At 36.0% G+C, this 25,742-nt stretch overlaps 1 protein-coding gene across 1 annotated transcript in view; it reads left to right on the top strand.

Annotated features, from left to right (window-relative positions):
- Positions 1 to 25,742, top strand: part of MALRD1 (MAM and LDL receptor class A domain containing 1) — a 570,138-nt gene that overhangs the window by 204,568 nt on the left and 339,828 nt on the right. Inside the window, exon 24 of the mRNA XM_027560003.1 lies at positions 4,744 to 4,957. Within this exon, the coding sequence (XP_027415804.1) occupies positions 4,744 to 4,957 (214 nt within the window). The remainder of the gene's footprint in view (positions 1 to 4,743; positions 4,958 to 25,742) is intronic.

Genomic DNA, 25,742 nt, shown 5'->3' with positions numbered 1-25,742 from the left:
TGATTTGCATTTCTCTGATAATGAGTGATGTTGAGCATCTTTTCATGTGTTTGTTAGCCATCTGTATGTCTTCTTTGGAGAAATGTCTATTTAGTTCTTCGGCCCATTTTTTGATTGGGTCGTTTATTTTTCTGGAGTTGAGCTGTAGGAGTTGCTTGTATATTTTTGAGATTAGTTGTTTGTCAGTTGCTTCATTTGCTATTATTTTCTCCCATTCTGAAGGCTGTCTTTTCACCTTGCTAGTAGTTTCCTTTGATGTGCAGAAGCTTTTAAGGTTAATTAGGTCCCATTTGTTTATTTTTGATTTTATTTCCAATATTCTGGGAGGTGGGTCATAGAGGATCCTGCTGTGATGTATGTCAGAGAGTGTTTTGCCTATGTTCTCCTCTAGGAGTTTTATACTTTCTGGTCTTATGTTGAGATCTTTAATCCATTTTGAGTTTATTTTTGTGTATGGTGTTAGAAAGTGGTCTAGTTTCATTCTTTTACAAGTGGTTGACCAGATTTCCCAGCACCACTTGTTAAAGAGATTGTCTTTAATCCATTGTATATTCCTGCCTCCTTTGTCAAAGATAAGGTGTCCATATGTGCGTGGATTTATCTCTGGGCTTTCTATTTTGTTCCATTGATCTATATTTCTGTCTTTGTGCCAGTACCATACTGTCTTGATAACTGTGGCTTTGTAGTAGAGCCTGAAGTCAGGTAGGTTGATTCCTCCAGTTCCATTTTTCTTTCTCAAGATCGCTTTGGCTATTCGAGGTTTTTTGTTTTTCCATACAAATTGTGAAATTATTTGTTCTAGCTCTGTGAAGAATATTGTTGGTAGCTTAATAGGGATTGCGTTGAATCTATAAATTGCTTTGGGTAGTATACTCATTTTCACTATATTGATTGTTCCAATCCATGAACATGGTATATTTCTCCATCTGTTAGTGTCCTCTTTGATTTCTTTCACCAGTGTTTTATAGTTTTCTATATATAGGTCTTTAGTTTCTTTAGGTAGATATATTCCTAAGTATTTTATTCTTTCCATTGCAATGGTGAATGGAATTGTTTCCTTAAGTTCTCTCTCTGTTTTCTCATTATTAGTGTATAGGAATGCAAGGGATTTCTGTGTGTTGATTTTATATCCTGCAACTTTACTATAGTCATTGATTATTTCTAGTAATTTTCTGGTGGAATCTTTAGGGTTTTCTATGTAGAGGATCATGTCATCTGCAAATAGTGAGAGTTTTACTTCTTCTTTTCCAATTTGGATTCCTTTTATTTCTTTTTCTGCTCTGATTGCTGTGGCCAAAACTTCCAAAACTATGTTGAATAGTAATGGTGAAAGTGGGCACCCTTGTCTTGTTCCTGACTTTAGAGGAACTGCTTTCAATTTTTCACCATTGAGGATAATGTTTGCTGTGGGTTTGTCATATATAGCTTTTATTATGTTGAGGTATGTTCCTTCTATTCCTGCTTTCTGGAGAGTTTTTATCATAAATGGATGTTGAATTTTGTCAGAGGCTTTCCCTGCATCTATTGAGATAATCATATGGTTTTTATTTTTCAATTTGTTAATGTGGTGTATTACATTGATTGATTTGCGGATATTGAAGAATCCTTGCATCCCTGGGATAAAGCCCACTTGATCATGGTGTATGATCTTTTTAATGTGTTGTTGGATTCTGATTGCTAGAATTTTGTTAAGGATTTTTGCGTCTATGTTCATCAGTGATATTGGCCTGTAGTTTTCTTTTTTTGTGGCATCTTTGTCAGGTTTTGGTATTAGGGTGATGGTGGCCTCATAGAATGAGTTTGGAAGTTTACCTTCCTCTGCAATTTTTTGGAAGAGTTTGAGCAGGATAGGTGTCAGCTCTTCTCTAAATTTTTGGTAGAATTCAGCTGTGAAGCCATCTGGAAATGGGTTGAATGCCCCAACCAAAAGACAAAGACTGGCTGAATGGATACAAAAACAAGACCCCTACATATGTTGTCTACAAGAGACCCACCTCAAAACAGGGGACACATACAGACTGAAAGTGAAGGGCTGGAAAAAGATTTTCCATGCAAATAGGGACCAAAAGAAAGCAGGAGTAGCAATACTCATATCAGATAAAATAGACTTTAAAACAAAGGCTGTGAAAAGAGACAAAGAAGGTCACTACATAATGATCAAAGGATCAATCCAAGAAGAAGATATAACAATTATAAATATATATGCACCCAACACGGGAGCACCACAGTACGTAAGACAAATGCTAACAAGTATGAAAGGAGAAATTAACAATAACACAATAATAATGGGAGACTTTAATACCCCACTTACACCTATGGATAGATCAACTAAACAGAAAATTAACAAGGAAACACAAACTTTAAACGATAAAATAGACCAGTTAGACCTAATTGATATCTATAGGACATTTCATCCCAAAACAATGAATTTCACCTTTTTCTCTAGCGCACATGGAACCTTCTCCAGGATAGATCACATCCTGGGCCATAAAGCTAGCCTTGGTAAATTCAAAAAAATAGAAATCATCCGAAGCATTTTTTCTGACCATAATGCAGTAAGATTAGATCTCAATTACAGGAGAAAAACTATTAAAAATTCCAACATATGGAGGCTGAACAACATGCTGCTGAATAACCAACAAATCACAGAAGAAATCAAAAAAGAAATCAAAATTTGCATAGAAACGAATGAAAATGAAAACACAACAACCCAAAACCTGTGGGACACAGTAAAAGCAGTCCTAAGGGGAAAGTTCATAGCAATACAGGCACACCTCAAGAAACAAGAAAAAAGTCAAATAAATAACCTAACTCTACACCTAAAGCAACTAGAAAAGGAAGATATGCTTGTGCTTTTAAAAATGTTTAATGACATTCAGTATTAAAGTCTATGGAATCTTAACCAACATTGTGTGGAATGTTGACACGTAAGTGATATTTTGACCATTGGATTATGGCAAAGTACCTAAGGTTGTATCTATAGGATGACAAATAAATGAATATTGAGATACTTTAATTATATAATTTCTTAATCAGAAGCAATGCACTATATATTTAAGAGTTCAGATAATCCAGTAATTGAATATCTGTTTCAGTTTGTGTATCCATTTGTCTTGGACTTAATTTTTCTTATAAAAAAGTTATCTTTATAATTCTAACTTTACCTCTTCTTAATCACAGCCAATCTCTTAATATATCTTACAAATTTATTTTTCTTTTCCAGTACAACTGCTATGAAAAAAAATAATTTTTTCCTTTTATGTAAATTTGATACATGAATTTATTGTACATAAAAATGTATATTTTTTATAATGTAAAAGATGTGAATTTTCAGTTATTATCTTAAAAGGAAAACACCTAGGTTTTTCATATAGTAGTATAAAAATATATCATATCTTAAGGAAAAACTAAAAATAGTTGTTTAGATTTGGTAAAAAGATGTTTGAGAGTTTGATGACAATAAATAGGTATTTCTTATTAACTCATCTCTAATTGTCCCAAGTTTGCTTTAAAATATATGACTATTTCCTGTTAACACACAAATACATATTTAGCTTGCAGACAAATTTAATAGAAACTATCTGAATTAGTTTCACTTAGAAAACTTTAGTGAGTACTGTTATTCTATTTTCCATCATTTCTATCAAAATCCATAGAAGTGACATCTCACTGACCAACAGTGACACACTTGAGAATTTTGCTCATCACATCCTTTAATCAAAGACAAATCCCAATTACGTCAAGTCCAAAGAGGTGGCCAATTTTTAAAAAATTCATAGTTTTGAGGTTTGGTATGTTTTTGATAAACACTAGTTGAATAGATCAGAAAAATGGTAAGAAGTGGATAAAATTTAAAAAAAAGAAAGGATGCTTGTATCTTCTGTCTCTAGGTACATTCTGTCACCTGGTGGGCCTCCTACTTCTATGTTTGTTGAGGCTGTCAAGCGCCCAGGTCTTGTTTTGGCCCTGAGGTTTGCAGAGGCAGCAGTGATAGGTGGCTCCTGCCAGTTTCTCAGGCCCCATCTTCAAAAATCTAGACAAGAGGCACTAGGGTTGCTGCTCACACGTTATGTGTTGAGTCTGCTACAGATCTTCAGTGTCCCTCCAACTTCCTGGGTCAGTTTCGTCATACGGATTGCAGGGTCATTTTTATCAGATTCAAGCCCTATGTTCTGTACTGTATTTACTGTTTGTCCCAGGTTTTGAATTCTATTTTTAAATTTTTAAACAATTTTTATTGGAGTGCATTGCATTACAACGTTGTGTTAGTTTCTACCATAAAACAAAGTGAATCAGCTATATATATATATATTCCCTCAGTTTCGGATTTTCTTCCCGTTTAGGTCATCACAGAGTGTTGAGTAGAATTCCCTGTGCTATACGGTAGATTCACATTAGTTATCTATTTTATACATAGTATCAAAAGTGTGTCCAAGCTGAGGTGGCTCAGTGGTAAAAACTCTGCCTGCCAGTGCAGGAGACGTGGGTTTGACCCCTGGGTTGGGAAGATCACCTGGAGAAGGAAAAGGCTACCCATTCCAGTATTCCTGCCTGAGAACTCCCATGGACAGAGAAGCCTGGAGGGCTACAGTCCACGGGGTAGCAAAACAGTCGACATGACTTAGCAACGAAACAACAGCATCGATAGTCTATGTACGTTTATCCCAGTCTCCCAAGTTTTAAATTCTTGATGAATGAGTCTACTGATGTTTTTTTCAGTGGTTTTATTTTTTTCTTTTAAAGATTGTCTTCAGGGCAAAACGTGGTATCAGTTACATAGGAGATGTAGCAGTGGATGATATTTCCTTTCAAGATTGTTCCCCACTTCTAAGCGCAGACAGAACATGTACTGCTCAAGAATTCACGTGCGCTAACAAGCACTGCATTGCCAAGGACAAGCTATGTGATTTTGTGAATGACTGTGCTGATAATTCAGATGAGACTCCTTTCATCTGTGGTGAGTGCACATGTTCTGTTTCCTTCCTGTCATCTGTATCTCTACCGCTTCCCTCCCTGCGATGGGTTCATTGATGAAAAATACAGAGTGTATATAATTGGAGAAGCCTAGGCAAGTAAGGTACTTTAACCATTCAAATACATTTTAATGATTCTAAATGCAATACTTAATTTACTTAAGTCATTTAAAAACATGTCATTTGAAACTAATCAGCGACTTTGTGTTTGTGTGTGAAGAATTGGAGGTTAACTGGAAAATAGATGTCTTCAAAGACAAACTGAATTGAAACATGTATTTTCTACATAAAATAAATTTTGGAGGAGAAGACAAGCCAAACATCCATCAAAGCCAACTTGTGCAGGTTGACAAGCCTTGATGCTTTGATGTATTTCAGGGAATTGTCATTCCCTTGAGTCAATTATGATCTGGGAGAAGTGGATTAAAACAAAATCAATATCCAGATAATGTATAAAATTATCTCCTAAGGGAAATATATATCAGCTGTGTAATATTGTTATAAGCTGTGTAGTATTGTTATAACTTGTAATAAACAGCACCTATTAAACCATCCTTAGTTAAATGGGCCATATGTGCTCATCCAGGGAAGTCCGTGAAATTGTCAAAATGAAGGTTAATTATTCCACTAAGACAAATTATTCCACTATTACTAGTAATAATTTCAGGGCTAGTGTGTTTCAGTTTGATCTTTTTTATTTTTTGCCTCTTGAAACCAAATCTGGAATCACAAGAACAACTTCAGTATAATAAGAGCTCATGTTTATATACAACTTTCAACATTTAAAGCCCTTTTATCTATTAATCTCCAATTGATCGTCACAGAAACCCATGGGGTGGGGGGGGAAAGATATTAATTATTAGTGATTTCCATGGATAAAGCTGCTGACAAGAATGGCTGAGATTAGGTCAAATTTCATAAAATTGGCACTGGCAGAGTTGATCCAAGTTTCCAGATACTTTGGTTTATGATTCACTGCTTTGCCAAAGCTATAATACCATACCACCTCTATGTACAGCTGCATCTTAGGAAAACCAAAGATCTTATAGATGTAGAAATCTTGTTTCTATCCAATAACTGTTGCTTCAATTGTGGATTATGTCTTATAATATCCATTGTTACTAATATACAAACCAAGCAAAACTGTGTGGCTAATCTTACATTCTTAACTAATATTTATCTGTATCTTATGAATATTTTTGCTGCATATTTAGTCATTTTCTGCATCGAATGCTTTTCCGTTTTCTTCATTGTCATTTTCATATGAGTATCTCACAAATTTGTTAGGTTATCAGTCAAATAGAACAGATATTATGCTCTTGAATTTTATTTGCAATGTTGCCAATTTATATCTTTCCCAAGATATGATTTAATGCATTTTTTCAGTGTTTACAGTAACATTTTATTTCTGGCTGAATTTTACTCTTTGTGTTTAGATAATAATGTTATAAATATTTCTAAGTATCTTCTATCTGTGTTTGGAAGGGGATACTGATATACTGAGAGGGTCAGAGAAATGCATTGAAATTTGTTGTCTTGGTAGCTCTTTTGTATGGTAAACTAAAGACAAAAATCATTATAAGCCTTTGGAGGAAAAGTTGTATCAGAAGGTGCTTTTTGGTGAGCCAATTTCCCAGTCTCTCTATGATTTGAATGGGCCATGATATCAGTAATACTGGAGTAGAAAGGTGAATTAGTTCCTGATATTACATAAGAAGAATATTTTTTAGCTCCTTAGAAAAAATAACCAAGTTACAGCAAACCTTAAAAAAAAAAATCCCACATTTCAATATTGGATCTTATTATATGAACTTGATTTATTTTTATATAGCACTGCTTATTTTATTATGTATTTAAAAACTTCAATTGCATTCCTATATTGATGGTTTTAAATGTTTTAATTATAAGTGGCTAGAACCTGCTATATGAATAATGAGTGCTAACCCTCCATATACTGTAAACTTTGATGCTTTAATTAGTCCCAGAGGAATAGGAAGAAAAGCTTTAAAAAAATCACCATAGCAACTGATTTCAGAAGTTTGGCTGACAACCAACCAAGAATTTAGCCTTAAGTTTCATGATCTTTGGAACTTGTATGTGCTTCTTTTGTTTCTTTCATTTTATTTATTTACTTTTTGAGATGCTAAGTAAAGGTTGAACAAGTATCACAACTCTAATAAAACTTCTAAAATATCATTTGGTATAAATATACCACCTAGATATAGAAAAAAAATGAGCTATTTTTTAAAGACATAGACTATTTCTGACAGAGGAAAATAAAATAATCCTTTATACATCAAAGTATCTGTGGCTTTAATTTTCTGTAGAGCAGTATAGGCTCAGAAAGCAAAATTTGGCTGAAAGTTGAAATATAACTTTTTATTTTATGATATAAAATATTAGAAAATACAGGAAATAGTCAAAAAGAAAGTGATTTGTGTATCTGAGAAATCTGAAATCTTAAACATTTTTTTCCCATTGGTGTAGAGGCTCCTTAGAAAACTGTCATGTTTTTGTTTTCCTATATATTCCAATTAGCATATTTATTGTTGGTACGTAACTAAGAGTATCTCAGGGAAACTCAAAATAATTTAATTCTGAACTGTGATTAGCAAAGATACAGGATATTTGACCAGCATAATTATTTAATAATCTGAACTTAATGGGCACTTGTATTAATAATCTGTATTTCTCAACTGCAGACATCTATTTCAAGTACATACAAAATTATTAAACACTAAATATCAGTAATTTTAAGTGGATTAAAGTGACATGGATTGATCCTTTAATTAGTCTGGAATTCAGTTCTAAGGCAAAAACAAGAAAAATCCTTGTTACTTAGAAGAAAGACATGTTTAATAACCCATGGCTCCCCCCAAAAAATTACAGTAAAAGCTAGAATATGTTTTAAATAAATAACAACAATAATGTAATAAAAAACCTGTCGTATTTAGATAAGAAAGTGCTTAGTGAAAATTTTATGTACTTAAATTCTTACATTAGAAATTAGCTTGCAATGCAAATTAATGGAATAGAACACAAATGTCAGATAGAGAGAATTTAGAAAGACTGATAACATTTCCAAGACTCCATCAAGAATGAGCAAGAGAAGTAGAGAAGACAAAAGTCACACAGAACGTGTGTGTCTGTATATTACAGAGTGTGGCAGAAGGTGGAAAACGATATACTTTGTATGAGAAACTATAGGGTAAATTAAAGGAGATAAAAAATGGAGAGAAAATTGCAATATTAGGGAGCTTAGTATAGGTACAGAAAATAAAAAGGGGAAGAAAACCTTTTTTCCTTGTAATGAGAACTCTGAGGATCTAATCTCTTTTTTTCAAATATACCATACAACAGTGCTAGCTATAGTCATCATGTTGGTGTTACAGCCCTAGTGTTTATCTTATAACCCAAAGGTGGTCTGGGACTTAACTGATACTTATTCCCCTTCCCCCCCCTTTTTTAAAGTTATCGCCATCCTTAAGTGTATGAAGCAGACTCTTATTGTGGTTTTGATTTGTCCTTCCCTAATTACTAACAGTCTTAATCATCTTTTCTTGTGTTTAATGGCTATTTGCATGTCTTCTTTGGATAAATGTCTATTGAAGTCCTTTGTGCTTTTCTTTATAGGATTGTGTACTTTTTCATTGTTGAGTGTAGGAGTTATCTATATATTCTGGATATTAAGCCATTATTGAATATATGATTTGCAAATATTTTTTCTCATTCTGTAGGCTGTCTTTTAAAATTTTCAATAGAATTTATTTTTAAAGGACTTGTATGTTCACAGCAAAACTAACTCCCATACATGCACAGCCTCCCTTTGACTAACATGTTGCCTACCAGAGGGTTGATTTGTTACACTGGAGTTGTCATTATCACCACAGTCCATAGTTACATTAGGGTTCCCTCTTGGTGAAAGAATACCAACTGTTAGACACTTGGTGATAAACAGTAAATCAAACTCTTATACTCAGTTAGTTAATAGTAGCCTTACTAAATTCATTACCAATATTTTTAAACACATTTTTTATTATTGGATGCAATGTTTTTAAAAATATTTTTAATATTACATTTATGTGCAGTATATATATATATATATATATATAATATTTAACACTGTTGAAAAATTTCCCTAAACTCAGTTACTCAAATTTTGGTCCACAAATAGCATTTTTATTAGAATTCAGGCTCCACCACAGACTTATAGATTATAAACTGCATTTTAACAAATATGTATGTATATATACACACTAAAATTCGAGAAAGACTCATTTAAACAAACAAACATTTGAAAAAGTTTTCTGGTGAGGAGAGAGCTATGATTTTATTTTTTATTGACATATACAAATATATCAATGGCAACCCACTCCAGTACTCTTGCCTGGAAAATCCCATGGATGGAGGAGCCTGGTGAGCTGCAGTCGATGGGGTCGTGAAGAGTCGGACACGACTGAGCGACTTCCCTTTCACTTTTCACTTTCACGCATTGGAGAAGGAAATGGCAACCCACTCCAGTGTTCTTGCCTGGAGAATCCCAGGGGCGGGGGAGCCTGGTGGGCTGCCATCTATGCGCACAGAGTCAGACACGACTGAAGCGACTTAGCAGCACAGATATATCAGGATTTGTATATGGGCGATAATTAATGTTTTAAATATTGAAAGTGATTCTGTATATTTTAATGAATTTAATTGATTCATTCATACTCTAGTCAAGATTTAATGGCTGTACATATATTTAATTGCCTGATATAATTTATTGATGATTTGAAGAAATTTTAAAGAATAAACATTTGTGTATTTATTCAGAAGTATTTATCGAGTATCTATCATGTGTGAGGGTTTCTTCTAGCTATTTGGATTAATGCTATGAACAGTACAGACAAACTTCCTGCTCTCATGAAGCTTCCGTTATGGATGGTGGTAGTGTAGGTGGTCACAGACAAACAGAGTAAGTAAAATAACACAGTAAAATAAGGATAAGTGCAGTTTTAAACAGGGCCATCAGAGAAGTTCTCACTGAGAAACTGACATTTAAATAAAGAATGAAAAAACAGTGGGTTTGAGCCGAGTGATATTTGTTGTATTTGAATGATTTCTTTTTAATTAAAGAATATTTTAAAAGCCAGCAATAACCAAAACACAGCCCTTTCTGTATCATTGCCACATCACTAACAATTTCCTTTGGTTTCTGTGAATGTATAACTGTAATTCCCCTAAAGGGTTATCCTTCATTTGAGTTGACTCATTTATGTCCTGAATGTCCTTTCTCATTTGTTATAGCAGAATTCTTTCTCTTTTTAAGTAAACTGATGAATGTTGGAGGGAGAAGGGGCTACTGTTTGATGCTATGATATATCTATATCTATATCTATATATCTATATCTATATCTAATGTTTTACTCACTGTAAGGTTATATTAGGGCTTCCTTGGTGGCTAGATGATAAAGAATCTGCCTGCAATGTAGGAGACCTGGGTTTAAACCCTGGGTTGGGAAGAAGCCCTGGAGAAAGGAATAGCGACACATTCCAGTATTCTTGCCTGGAGAATTCCATGGACAGAGATGCCTGGTGAGCTAGTCCATGGGGTCAAAGAGAGTCAGTCATGACTGAATGACTCACACATACACACAAGGTTATATTATGAATGTTACGTGTCCATCAATATCCAGTGCTTCACCTAAAACTTTTGAGCATTTCAGAATTTGTGCTCAGTTGCGCCCAAAGTGAATTTAAAGGCGTAGACTGCCTTTATGAGAGTGCAGCAGTGTCCACCGTCATGGGCACTGAAAACCACTGACCTAGCCTTGCATACTGGGCATTTCCTTTTAATTTATTTATTTGGTAAACACTGGGCATCTCTAACATTAATATAAGTGACCTGGAGTGAAAACAAAGAAAAATAAGATGCTACATGAAGAATTGTTGAGCTTCTTGTCTAGCTAGAGAAATAGTTACCTAAACATTCACAGTGTGAATGGGCATTAGAGTAAGTACAAAGCATTTTTGAATGGATAAAAGTGGGAGAGAATATATAAATATATAATATATAAATTATATATTTATATATTATAAATATAAATATATACTCCCAACATGAACTTTCATAAACTTTACATCACCTTGAAAACAACTGGTATATTTTCAGAGACTTTATTCATCATGCACGATGAATAGCTTTTGCTTTCTTTGGGAGATTATGTTAGAAAGTAGGTCCGGTATCACAATGCTAATAAACCAGACCTTCTGTGAAGGATCAGCTATCTTAAGCTTCAGGAGTTCATTATTTGCAGGCTGTAGTCAAGTGACTGGAGCTCAGGAAGCTTTCATTGTCTTTCCAAAATTACTGACACTGATCCCCACTCACACCAACAGTTTTGTAAGTGACATGCATTAGAATACTATTTTCCAAATTATGAAATCAGGTAGTCATCAATTCAGTCGCTCAGTCATGTCCGACTCTTTGCGACCCCATAAACTGCAGCACACCAGGGCTCCCAGTCCATCACCAACTCCCAGAGTTCACCCAAACTCATGTCCATTGAGTTGGTGATGCCATCCAGCCATCTCATCCTCTGTCGTCCCCTTCTCCTCCTGCTCCCAATCCCTCCCAGCATCAGAGTCTTTTCCAATAAGTCAACTCTTCGCATGAAGTGGCCAAAGTACTGGAGTTTCAGCTTTAGCATCATTCCTTCCAAAGAATACCCAGGACTGATATCCTTTAGAATGGACTGGTTGGATCTCCTTGCAGTCCAAGGGACTCTCAAGAGTCTTCTCCAACACCACAGCTCAAAAGCATCAATTCTTCGGCGATCAGCTTTCTTCACAGTCCAACTCTCACATCCAGACATGACCACTGGAAAAACCATAGCCTTGACTAGACAGACCTTTGTTAGCAAAGTAATGTCTTTGCTTTTCAATATGTGATCTAGGTTGGTCATAACGTTCCTTCCAAGGAGTAAACGTCTTTTAATTTCATGGCTGCAATCACCATCTGCAGTGATTTTGGAGCCCAGAAAAATAAAGTCTGACACTGTTTCCACTGTTTCCTCATCTATTTCTCATGAAGTAATGGGACCAGATGCCATGATCTTCGTTTTCTGAATGTTGAGCTTTAAGCCAACTTTTTCACTCTCCTCTTTCACTTTCATCAAGAGGCTTTTTAGTTCCTCTTCACTTTCTGCCATAAGGGTGGTGTCATCTGCATATCTGAGGTGATTGATATTTCTCCCAGCAATCTTGATTCCAGCTTGTGCTTCTTCCAGCCCAGCGTTTCTCATGATGTACTCTGCATATAAGTTAAGTAAGCAGGGTGACAATATACAGCCTTGACGTACTCTTTTTCCTATTTGGAACCAGTCTGTTGTTCCATGTCCAGTTCTAACTGTTGCTTCCTGACCTGCATATAGGTTTCTCAAGAGGCAGGTCAGGTGGTCTGGTATTCCCATCTCTTTCAGAATTTTCCACAGTTGATTGTGATCCACACAGTCAAAGGCTTTGGCATAGTCAATAAAGCAGAAATAGATGGTTTTCTGGAATTCTCTTGCTTTTTCAATGATCCAGCAGATGTTAGCAATTTGATCTCTGGTTCCTCTGCCTTTTCTAAAACCAGCTTGAACATCTGAAAGTTCACGGATCATGTATTGCTGAAGCCTGGCTTGGAGAATTTTGAGCATTGCTTTACTAGCATGTGAGATGAGTGCAATTGTGTGATAGTTTGAGCATTCTTTGGCATTTCCTTTCTTTGGGATTGGAATGAAAACTGACCTTTTCCAGTCCTGTGGCCACTGCTGAGTTTTCCAGATTTGCTGGCATATTGAGTGCAGCACTTTCACAGCATCATCTTTCAGGATTAGAAATAGCTCAACTGGAATTCTATCACCTCCACTAGCTTTGTTCATAGTGATGCTTTCTAAGGCCCACTTGACTTCACATTCCAGGATGTCTGCCTCTAGGTGAGTGATCACACCATCGTGATTATCTGGATCATGAAGATCTTTTTTGTACAGTTCTTCTGTGTATTCTTGCCACCTCTTCTTAATATCTTCTGCTTCTGTTAGGTCCATACCATTTCTGTCCTTTGTCAAGCCCAACTTTGCATGTAATGTTCCCTTGGTATCTCTAATTTTCTTGAAGAGATCTCTAGTCTTTCCCATTCTGTTTTCCTCTATTTCTTTGCATTGATTGCTGAGGAAGGCTTTCTTATCTCTCCTTGTTATTCTTTGGAACTCTGCATTCAGATGCTTATATCTTTCCTTTTCTCCTTTGCTTTTCACTTCTCTTCTTTTCACAGCTATTTGTAAGGCCTCCCCAGACAGCCATTTTGCTTTTTTGCATTTCTTTTCCATGGGGATGGTCTTGATCCCTGTCTCCTGTACAATGTCACGAACCTCTGTCCATAGTTTATCAGGCACTCTATCTATAGATCTAGTTCCTTAAATCTATTTCTCACTTTTACTGTATAATCATAAGGGATTTGATTTAGGTCATACCTGAATGCTCTAGTGGTTTTCCCTACTTTCTTCAATTTAAGTCTGAATTTGGCAAAAAGGAGTTTATGTCTGAGCCACAGTCAGCTCCTGGTCTTGTTTTTGCTGACTGTATAGAGCTTCTCCATCTTTGGCTGAAAAGAATATAATCAATCTGATTCTGGTGTTGACCATCTGGTGATGTCCATGTATAGAGTCTTCTCTTGTGTTGTTGAAAGAGGGTGTTTGCTATGACCAGTGCATTCTCTTGGCAAAACTCTGTTAGCCTTTGCCCTGTTTCATTCTGTATTCCAAGTCCAAATTTGCCTGTTACCCCAGGTGTTTCTTGACTTCCTACTCTTGCATTCCAGTCTCCTATAATGAAAAGGACATCTTTTTTGAGTGTTAGTTCTAAAAGGTCTTGTAGGTCTTCATAGAACCATTCTACATCAGCTTCTTCAGTGTTACTGGTTGGGGCATAGATTTGGATTACTGTGCTGTTGAATGGTTTGCCCTGGAAACGAACAGAGATCATTCTGTCGTTTTCGAGATTGCATCCAAGTGCTGCATTTCAGAGAAGACAAACTTCTATGTGAGGGGTTTCTCTGGATCCTGCAGTGTGAATTTTCAAAAAGCTGATACTATAAATAGAATTTTTCCAAATATCTTATGCCTCCAATTTTTTTAGTATGGAAACCAAATATGCTCTTTGTAGAACAATTGTTTTGTGTCTGTGAAACAGTTTGAAAAGTATTTGTAGAATTTATTACCATTATTTTAACAAAATAAGGCAATAGAAAGGATATTGTATCACAATTTCTTATTGATACAGCTCAATAATGATTGACACATGTCATTAACTTTTAAAATTTAAACTTTGAAATACTAATGAATTAATAGGAAAAGTTACGTAGGTATTACAGAGAAATTCTGTTAGCCTTCATGCAGTTTCCCTCAGTGGTTAGAGTTTATGTAACATATAGCATCAAGACTAGGAAACTGACATTGGTTTAATAGGTAAGTATAGTTCTCTGGCTTTTTATTATTTGTGGAAATTCCTGTAATCATCCATGCAATTAAATTTTTCCATCTCCTCAAAATTCTCCCCTGAGCTCCTCCTTTACAGTTGTATGTACTCCTTCCATTCCGATCCTGGGCAACCACTGCTTTGTTCTCTGCCGCATAGTTTGTCATTTTGAGAAAGTTATGCAAATGTGTAAATATACCATGTGACCTTTGGAGACTGTTTTTTTATTTCATTCAGCAGAATCCCCTTGAGAGCCATCCAGGTTGCTTGTGTTTGTGTGTTCCTTTTTATTGCTGCCTCACGTTCCACTGTGTGGAATGTACATAGTCCCACACGGTACCGTTTTCCGGAGCAGCTGTGCCGTTTTATGTAACCACCAGCAATGTGGGAGAGATCCGGTCGGTCTACATTGTTGTGAGCATTTGGTATTGTAACTATTTTACTTTTATTTTTTGCTCTTCCTATTGGTATGGGTTGTCTCATCAGGATATTTGCATTTTCCCTAGTAGCTTGTAGTGTTAAACATCTTCTCACATGTTTCTCTGTCATCTTTCTGTTGTCTTTGGTGAAGTGTTTCTTCATGTCTTTTTCGCCCATTTTCTAAGCAGATTTTTTTCAAACTGCTGAGTTTTCAGAGTTCTTCATATGTTACAGATATAAGTCCTTTGGCTGATATGAGTGGCACATTACACAGTGTGGCACTAAAGAGTAAGGAATTTTGTTTTGATGAAGTCCAATTTATTGATCTTTCACTTTTGGGATCATGCTTTTGATATGGTAAAAATAATTCACTGAGTTTTAGATTCCAGATTTTCTTTTTTTTCTTTTAAAAGTATAGTATTATATTGTACATTTAAATGTATGCTCCATTTTGTTAGTTTTTATAGAAGATGGGAGGTTTAGGGCACATTTTTAATTTTTTGTAAATAGTTATCCAGTTGCTTCATTAACAAAACTGACCTCCCTGCCTGTAACTGCATTTGCATATTTGTCAAATATTAGTTGGTTGTACTTGTGTGAAGCTATTTTTGGGTTCTGTATTCTGCTCCATTGATCCATATGTCTGCTCCTTCATCAATGCCACATGGTCTTAGGAACTAAAACTTTATCATAAATCCTGAAATTAGGTGGAGCAAGTCCTTCTATGTTATTTTTCTTTTTCAACTAAATAGCGTCAGTTATTCCAGTTTCTTTGCCCAGGCTTTTGCATTTTTAAAAAAATCATCTATATAGCTATCAAAAGTGAAATAATTTTGATAAGAATTTTATTAAACACATATATCAGTTTGGAGAAATAAGACTTTTAATAGGATGAGTGTTCCAATCCATGAGCTGTTTGTCTCTCCGTTATTAAGACTTAGATTTCTTTCACCCATGTTTTGTGGTTTTTAGCTTGTAAGTCCTAAAAATATTTTATAAGATTTGTACCTAAGTGTTTCACTTTTAAAGGATTGCAAATAAAATTATATTTTAAAGTTTTATTTTTACCTATTCATTGATGGTATATAAAGTTCAGTTAATTTATACAGTTAATATTGTATGTATTGATCATATAGATTAATAGATTATGTATCCTTCACACTTGTTGTTCAGTCGCTTAGTATCTGATTCTTTGCCACCCCATGGAATGTAGCACACAAGGCTTCTCTGTTCTCCACTATTTCCCAAGTTTGCTACATTCATGTGCATTGACTAGGTGATGCTATCTGACCATCTCATCCTCTGCCCTCCTCTACACCCTTTGCCTTCAATCTTTCCCAGCATCAGGGGCTTTTCCAATGAGTCGGCTCTTCACATCACATGGCCAAAGTATTGGTGCTTAAGCATCAGTCCTTCCAATGAATATTCAGTATTGATTTCCTGTAGGATTGACTGGTTTGATCTCCTTGCAGCCCAAGGGCCTCTCAAGAGTCTTCTCTAACACCACAACATGAAAGCATCAGTTTTTCAGTGCTCAGCCTTTTTTATGGTCCAACTCTCACATCCATACATGACTACTGGGAAAACCATAGCTTTGACTACTCAGACCTTTGTCAGCAAAGTGGTGTATTTGATTTTTAATATGCTGTCTAGATTTGTCATAGCTTTCCTTCCAATGAGCAGGCATCTTTTAATTTCATGGCTGAATGAAACTTCATATGTATTTCTGCTAAAATGCATAATCTGAATCTAATCACCAGGATTCCTCAGACAAACCCAAATTCAAGTACTTGCTAAAATAACTGGCCTGGCCTCATGGAACATATCCAGGCAAAGAAAGAGAAAGGATGAAAAACTCATAGATAAGAAAATAAAATTCACACAACTAATACAATGTGTGATCTAACTTGGATTAGATTTTGAACCAAGGAGAAAGATAACTATAAAGGACTTAGGCAGAATAATTGACAAATTGAAATATGAACTGTGTATTAGATATTAGTATTAATGTCACATTTTCTGGTTTTGTGATTTTTCTGTGGTTATGTAAGAAAACATCTTTGTTTACAAGAAAGACACATGAAAATATTGATAAAGTGATGCTATATCTCTAAGTTACTTTCAAATTTTTTTGAAAATTCTTATATAGATATGCATATGCATGTATCGGAGAAGACAATGGCAACCCACTCCAGTACTCTTGCCTGGAAAATCCCATGGATGGAGAAGCCTGGTAGGCAGTTCATGGGGTCGCTACAAGTCAGACACGACTGAGCGACTTCACTTTCACTTTTCAGTTTCATGCATTGGAGAAGGAAATGGCAACCCACTCAAATGTTCTTGCCTGGAGAATCCCAGGGACGGGGGAGCCTGGTGGACTGCCGTCTATGGGGTCGCACAGAGTCAGACACGACTGAAGCGACTTAGCAGCAGCAGCAGCAGCAGCAGCATGCATATATAGATAGAACAAATGGGGTAATGCAGATATATAAGAGTTAAGTTAAAGAGTAGACAGAAAATACTTATACAATTCTTATAACTTTTCTATAAGCTTGAAATTATTTCAAAATAAAATATTGCAAAGAATAACATCATATTAAGACAATCAAGAGAAAGAAATACTAACTTGGAAACAAAACCAATTCAAGTGATAAACTCAAGAATATGTAATTTTTAAAAGTAGACAAAACAGCAATTTTTTAATTTTAAAAAAGGAAAAACACATACAAATGTAGGTTTGCTTAAGGAAAATTAATAAGTATATGGAAACCAATAACTGTGCTAGTTTGAAAATGTCAGTGAAATGGTTAGTTTTTTCACAGAAAAATGACCAAAATCAAACTAATGAAGCAGAAAACCTGAATAGACCATTAACTATCAAATAAAGTTATCAACAAACGTCCTCCAATTTTGTCTCCTGGGATAGTTACTGCTGAGTTCTATCAGTTTTTAATGAATTGATAATGCCCAAAGAAACTATTCCAACCATATGAAATGATAGAATTTATTTTATGAAGCTAATATATTACTGATAATGAAGACTCCAGAAATTAGAAAAGAAAATTAAAGTTAAACCTCTTTGTGAATATAAATGTGCAAAACTTAAAACACCAGCAAACGAAATTCAGTACTGTAACAATCATATACTCTGAGATGAGAATCTTACATTTTAAAAATGTTTTAATGTAACAGACTATGAATGTAACCAAGTCACTAAAAACTGTCACAGTAAACTGATAGGTGCTGAAAATATTCTCTGAAATTTAACAACCATTTCTTATAATATATACAGAATGGTGTTACTTTAACAAGTTAAAAATGGTCTATCAAATTAAAGAAGGAAACAATGGAAATATTCCCAGTAAAATCAAGATCATGTCAAGAATATCCATTACTGATGATATTATTTTTTGTACTCTTTGTGAATCTGCTTAATATGGTAGGACATAAATTGAAATACAGAAACGTCAAATTATATTTTCTTTGTATTGACTTTATAATTAGCATATAATATTTTTCAGGTGACCAAAAGTATATATTGCAAAATGATCACCAGATTAAGGCTGGTTAATATCCAATCCCATACATAGTTACTCATTTTGTATGTGTGTGTGAGGAGAACTTTTAACATCTTCTGTCTTAGCAATTTGTGATTATTTTCCAGTGATATGGTGATATGCTTTAAAACCTGTAAACATTTCAGTATTAAGTTGTATAGTGTTTCCCTTTAAATTCCAACTAGAACCTGTGAATGTTGAAACAGAGTCTGTGCAGATGTAGTGAATTAAAATGAAGTCATACTGTATTGGTGTTTTTCTTTCTCGCTTACTTCACTCTGTATAATCGGCTCCAGTTTCATCCACCTCATTAGAACTGATTCAAATGTATTCTTTTTAATGGCTGAGTAATACTCCATTGTGTATATGTACCACGGCTTTCTTATCCATTCACCTGCTTATGGACATCTAGGTTGCTGCCATGCGCTGGCTACTATAAACAGTGCTGCGATGAACTTTGGGGTACACGTGTCTCTTTCATTTCTGGTTTCCTCAGTGTGTATGCCCAGCAGTGGGATTGCTGGGTCATATGGCAGTTTTATTTCCAGTTTTTTAAGGAATCTCCACAATCTTCTCCATAGTGGCTGTACTAGTTTGTATTCCCACAAACAGTGTAAGAGGGTTCCCTTTTCTCCACACCCTCTCCAGCATTTATTGTTTGTAGACTTTTGGATCGCAGCCATTCTGACTGGCGTGAAATGGTACCTCATTGTGGTTTTGATTTGCATTTCTCTGATAATGAGTGATGTTGAGCATCTTTTCATGTGTTTGTTAGCCATCTGTATGTCTTCTTTGGAGAAATGTCTGTTTAGTTCTTTGGCCCATTTTTTGATTGGATCGTTTATTTTTCTGGAATTGAGCTGCAGGAGTTGCTTGTATATTTTTGAGATTAGTTGTTTGTCAGTTGCTTCATTTGCTATTATTTTCTCCCATTCTGAAGGCTGTCTTTTCACCTTGCTTATAGTTTCCTTTGTTGTGTAGAAGCTTTTAATTTTAATTAGGTCCCATTTGTTTATTTTTGCTTTTATTTCCAATATTCTGGGAGGTGAGTCATAGAGGATCCTACTGTGATTTATGTCAGAGAGTGTTTTGCCTATGTTCTCCTCTAGGAGTTTTATAGTTTCTGGTCTTACGCATATATATGGAGTTTAGAAAGATGGTAACGACAACCCTGTATGCGAGACAGCAAAAGAGACACAGATGTATAGAACAGTCTTTTGGACTCTGTGGGAGAGGGCGAGGGTGGGATGATTTGGGAGAATGGCATTGAAACATGTATAATATCATATGTGAAATGAATCGCCAGTCCAGGTTCGATGCATGATACAGTATGCTCGGGGCTGGTGCACTGGGATGACCCAGAGGGATGGTTGGGGAGGGAGGTGGGAGGGGGGTTCAGGATGGGGAACACGTGTACACCCGTGGTGGATTCATGTAGATGTATGGCAAAACCAATACAGTATTGTGAAGTAATTAGTCTCCAATTAAAATAAATAAATTTATATTAAAAAAATAAGTAAAATGAAGTCATACTGGATTAGGTGGGCTCAAACCCTGTGATTGGTGTCCCTGTAAGAAGAGAGAAATAGGAACAGAGACCCCCAGAGGGAAGATGATGCGATAACACACAGGGTGGATGCCATGTGAGTGGAGTGGTGTGGACAGGACAAGGCATGCTCAGATTGCCGATAATTACCTGTATACTTACGAAGACATAAGAAAGGATACGCCCCTAGAGCCAATATGGAGGGCATGGTGCCACTGACACCTTGATTTCAGATCTTTAACCTGAGCAACTGAGAGAGAGTCAATTTCTGTTGTCTAAAACCACCCCCTTTGTTGTACTTTGTTACAGAAGCCCTAAGAAACACATACAATTCCTCAAGGAAAGTACCCCACTCAGAACTGGTGGAAACTAACTTCTTTAAGTTTGCTTTTTGCTAGTTTTGAAAAAAAAAATTGTTACAGTATAGTTGCTTTATCAGTTCGGTTCAGTTGCTCAGTCCTGTCCAACTCTTTGTGACTATGGACTGCAGCATGCCAGACTTCCCTGTCCATCACCAACTCCCAGAGTTTACTCAGACTCATGTCCATCAAGTCGGTGATGCCATCCAACCATCTCATCCTCTGTCATCCCCTTCTCCTGCCTTTAATCCTTCCCAGCATCAGGGTCTTTTCCAGTGAGTCAGTTCTTCGCATCAGGTGGCCAAAGTATTGGAGTTTCAGCTTCAGCATCAGTCCTTCCAGTGAACACCCAGGACTGATTTCCTTTAGGATGGACTGGTTGGATCTCCTTGCAGTCCAAGGGACTTGCAAGAGTCTTCTCCAGCACCACAGTTCAAAAGCATTACTTCTTCCGCGCTCAGCTTTCTTTATAGTCCGACTCTGACATCCATACATGACTACTAGAAAAACCATATCTTTGACTAGATGGACCTTTGTTGGCAAAGTAATGTCTCTGCTTTTTAATATGCTGTCTCGGTTGGTCACAGTTCCTCCAAGGAGCAAGTGTCTTTTAATTTCATGGTTGCAATAACCATCTGCAGTTATTTTGGAGTCCAAAAAAATGAAGTCTGTCACTTCTTCCATTGTTTCCCCATCTATTTGGCATGAAGTGATGGGACTGGATGCCATGATCTTAGTTTTCTGAATGTTGAGCTTTAAGCTAACTTCTTCACTCTCCTCTTTAGTTCTTTGCTTTCTGCCAAAAGGGTAGTGTCATCAGCAAAGCAAATCAACTGTATATATACATATATCCCCTTTGTCGGATTTCCTTCTCATTTAGGTCACCATAGAGCATTGAATAGAGTTTCCTGTGCTATGCAGTAGGTTCTCATTAGTTACCTATTTTATATATAGTAGTGTATATATGTCAATCCCAACTCATCCGACCCCCTCTTTCCCCTCCTTGGTGTCCATATTTTTGTTCTCTACATCTGTATCTCTATTTCTGCTTTGTAAATAGGTTCATCTGTACCATTTTTCTAGCTGGTTTGTTTTTAATTAGGATTTGTGAACCTTGCTGTGTTCATTATCAGCAGTGTAGTATTCTAAAGTTGTTCATAGTTCTAAATAAACAAGTAAAAAGGTTCCTTGCCACCAAGCCCTGTTAAATAAGTTGGGAATAGACTTCATTATATAAAGAGAGTTTCTATATTGTGGGAATTCATGGAGCTTTTAATATGCTAGTGTATTTTGAAATCTCTCAGTGACAGATATAATTTATAAGATTGATCATATTCTGTCTCTTGGCAACTGTGAAGAACATACTTCCTTTGCACAGCAAATTGATGTCTGTTGGACATTCATAATTCAGATGAACAGAGTTAAAGAAATGATGAACGATGTCTTGCCACCTCAAGAAGAATCAAGCCAAACTGGATGATTGCCATCTTCATGTAGCTCCCTACCCTAAAGAAGAAATCTCCTAGAGCATTTCCTTATAGACACATATATTTTCTTACCCTGCATTATTTGTTTTTTGCTTTTTTTTTTGAAGCTTCTACCCCCAGCCACTGTGTACCTCATTATAATGGGGAATATTGGTCCAGGGGTTGTGTCATATCATTCTTAAACTCATAGTTCTGCTACTTAGTGGATAGTACTAAGCAAAGTACTTTAACTCTGAACTCTAGCTTTCTCTTTGACCAAAATAAGCATAATAACTATTATACAGAGACATGGGAATTAAGTGTAATAATATGCATAAAGAAAATGCTCAGGCCCTGATGTTATGATTATGTTCTGTTATGTATGTTATGTTATGTTCTGATTAATACAATGGAGCCCTGCTTCCAGGCTGTTTCCCATTTTCTTAAATGTGCTTTTTGATAGAATGTGCTCAATAAACACTAATTCAAAAGAATACATGCACCCTAATATTCATAGCAGTATTATTTACAATTGCCAAGATATGGAAGCAACCTAAGTCTCCATCAACAGATGAATGGGTGAAGAAGATGTGTGTGTGTGTGTGTGTGTGTATACACATACATACATTGTAATACTCCTCAGCCATAAAAAGAATGAGATTTTGCCATTTCCAACAATATGGATGGACTTGGTGGGCATTATGCTAAATGAAATAAGTCAGAGAAAGACAAATCTCCATGATATAACTTACATGTGAATTCTAAAAAATACAACAAATTAGTGAATAATACAAAAAAGAAGCAGACTCAAAGATACAAAGAACAACCTCGTTGTTACCAGTGGGGAGAGGAGGCAGGAGGGGAGAGGTAATATAGGTAATATGTGGGTGAGGGATTAAGAAGTACAAACTACTAGGTATAATATAAGCTCCAAGGATATATTATGCAACACATGGAAAATAGCTAATATTTTATAATAACTATAAATGGAGTATAACCTGTGAAATTTTTGAATCACTATATTGTACACCTGTAATATATTGTACAGCAACTATACTTCAATTCAAAATAAATAATTAAAATGTATATGAAAGGGACAAATGAATATAATGCTATTTTAATTTTAGAGATTTGATGGTAAGATCTTACAAGGCATGTTCTTTCAAAACTATGCACATTTTAAATGAAACTGATATTTTATATGTATAAGGATATTGACCCATGGAAAAATAATAGCATTTTGAAAGGGAAAAACTGGTTTGATGGATGACACAGCTGTAGACAAAGGTGATCATTTTCCTCCTGAGGGCACACCTGTCTGGCACTGGCATTAATTGCTCCATGAAATGCCAGGAATTGGCATCTGCACAGAAGACTATTTGTTGCTTGTCTCACCTGGCACTGATGGGAAATAGTAAAAAATGAAAGCATAAGTTGCTCCTCCTAACCGTAGTGATGTGAAATTCAAACAGCTTTTAGGCCTCCTTGTGTTTTCTCCACCGACATTTTAGAATTAAACTTTCCAAGGAAACATATCTTCAAACCTATAGTAAATATCAAAAGCAGAAATATGATTTACATTATAGAGATTCATGCAGCAGCATTTTATTTGTATTTTTTTTTCCAGAAAAACAAATCTTTTAGCAATGCACATCATTTCTTATACAAGTAGCCTTTTTAGATGCTGGTCCATGTGGAAGTCTGGTCCTCATGGGTTGCTAAATTTCTAATGTAAGGGCAACTGAATTAGTTACTTCATTTATATTCTTAACCAAGACAAGAATTCATATTATAAACAAGATAATGAGTTGGGGTTCATTATTATTTTAGTGAGATTTACTTCCCAGTCCTTTGAGAGAATACCTGGGAGAACTTTAGTATTCTGAACTAAAACTTTTATCTGACCTGTGTTAACAGTAAGAATACCTCCATAAATAAAAAAGTTTTTTCTTTTAAAGATGTGTTTTTTTGACTGTGCTGTGTGGCTTGTGGGAGCTTATTCCCTGACCATGATTGAACTCTGGCCCCAGCAATGAAAGTGCTGAGCCCTAACCACTGGACTGTCAGGGAATTCCCTGAAAAAACACAGTTTTGATGCCTTGGTAGTTCTTAAAGAGTCCCGTGTAATAAAATAGATTGTTCATCCAGGAATTTCAGTGACTTCTGCCAGGATATCGACCTGCCTTCCTCTTTCCTGAGAGTTTTGGCAGCAGAATCATTCCTACTCTCATTTTGATAAAATCATCTAAATTTTATTTATTAAATTTTATAAATTTTTATTTATTAAAATTTTAATTTATTAAATTTTATTTATTGAGCAGTTGTTCAAATGTGCTGTCTTTAAGAGAAAAATCTTTGTATAAATATACCTTGAAATGTTGCAACTTACCTTCTTCTCAAGTATTTTTAGTTTTGAATATCAGCTTACATGTAATTACAATCTTACAGATTTTCGCTTTCACTTTGTAATATTCAAGTAGGACTTAAATAAAGAATTACTGTTGACAAGTAATTCTAAGCAGTACATTTTTTATTGTCCAATTAATCACTCATTGGTTTTATGCTACAGCATGTGAATTTACTTTAAATAATGTGAAAAGTGTCCTAAACGTATGTTTATAAGATATTGCCCTTACTAATACATTCTCTTTGTTGACATTACTTTACCAACAAAGGTCCGTCTAGTCAAGGCTATGGTTTTTCCTGTGGTCATGTATGGATGTGAGAGTTGGACTGTGAAGAAGGCTGAGCGCCGAAGAATTGATTCTTTTGAACTGTGGTGTTGGAGAAGACTCTTGTGAGTCCCTTGGACTGCAAGGAGATCCAACCAGTCCATTCTGAAAGAGATGAGCCCTGGGATTGCTTTGGAGGGAATGATGCTGAAGCTGAAACTCCAGTACTTTGGCCACCTCATGCGAAGAGTTGACTCACTGGAAAAGACTCTGATGCTGGGAGGGATTGGGGGCAGGGGGAGAAGGGGACGACAGAGGATGAGATGGCTGGATGGCATCACTGACTCGATGGATGTGAGTCTGAGTGAACTCCGGGAGTTGGTGATGGACAGGGAGGCCTGGCGTGCTGCGATTCATGGGGTTGCAAAGAGTTGGGCACAACTGAGCGACTGAGCTAAACCGAACTGAATACATTCTCAGTTTTATAACAACTTTACTAACATTGTTAGTGTTATCATTTACCAGAAGAATTGTAAAAAGGTGTTTATGTATTCCCAGTATCTGGTTCTGTATGTGAGGAGCTCAGAAATTGCTGACAACCTATTGTTTTGTTGTTGTTCAGTTGCTCAGTCATGTCTGACTCTTGTGACCCCATGGACAGCAGCACATCAGGCTTCCCTGTCCCTCACTGTGTCCTGGAGCTTGCTCAAGCTCATGTCCATTGAGTCAGTGATGCCATCCAATCATCTGTCATCTCCTCCTCCTCCTGCCTTCAGTTTTTCCCAGCATTAGGGTCTTTTCCAACAAGTCAGCTCTTCACATCAGGTGGCCAAAGTATTGGAGCTTCAGCTTCAGCATCAGTCCTTCCAATGAATATTCAGAGTTGATTTCCTTTAGAATTGACTGATTTGACTTCCTTGCTGTCCAAGGGACTCTCAAGAGTCTTCTGCAGCACCACAGTTCAAAAGCATCAATTCTTCGGTGTCAGCCTTCTTTATCATTTAGCAGCAAAATTGTAAAAAGGTATTAGTGTAATTTCCACTATCTGGTTCTGTATGTGAGGAGCTCAGAAATTGCCAGCAACCTATTGTCTTAATAACAAGTAAAAGTCTGAACAGAATGAAAAATGAACAACTTTTCTTGCATCCGTAGGGCTTCCCCGATAGCTCAGTTGGTAAATAACCTGCCTGCAGTGCAGGAGACCTGGTTTGATTCTTCAGTCAGGAATATCCTCTGGAGAAGGGATAGGCT

This window comes from Bos indicus x Bos taurus, chromosome 13 (genome assembly GCF_003369695.1).
Source record: "Bos indicus x Bos taurus breed Angus x Brahman F1 hybrid chromosome 13, Bos_hybrid_MaternalHap_v2.0, whole genome shotgun sequence".
NCBI classification, from domain to species: Eukaryota; Metazoa; Chordata; class Mammalia; order Artiodactyla; family Bovidae; genus Bos; species Bos indicus x Bos taurus.
Note: the sequence above shows the minus strand (reverse complement) of the source record. Positions and strands in the feature narration are given on the sequence as shown.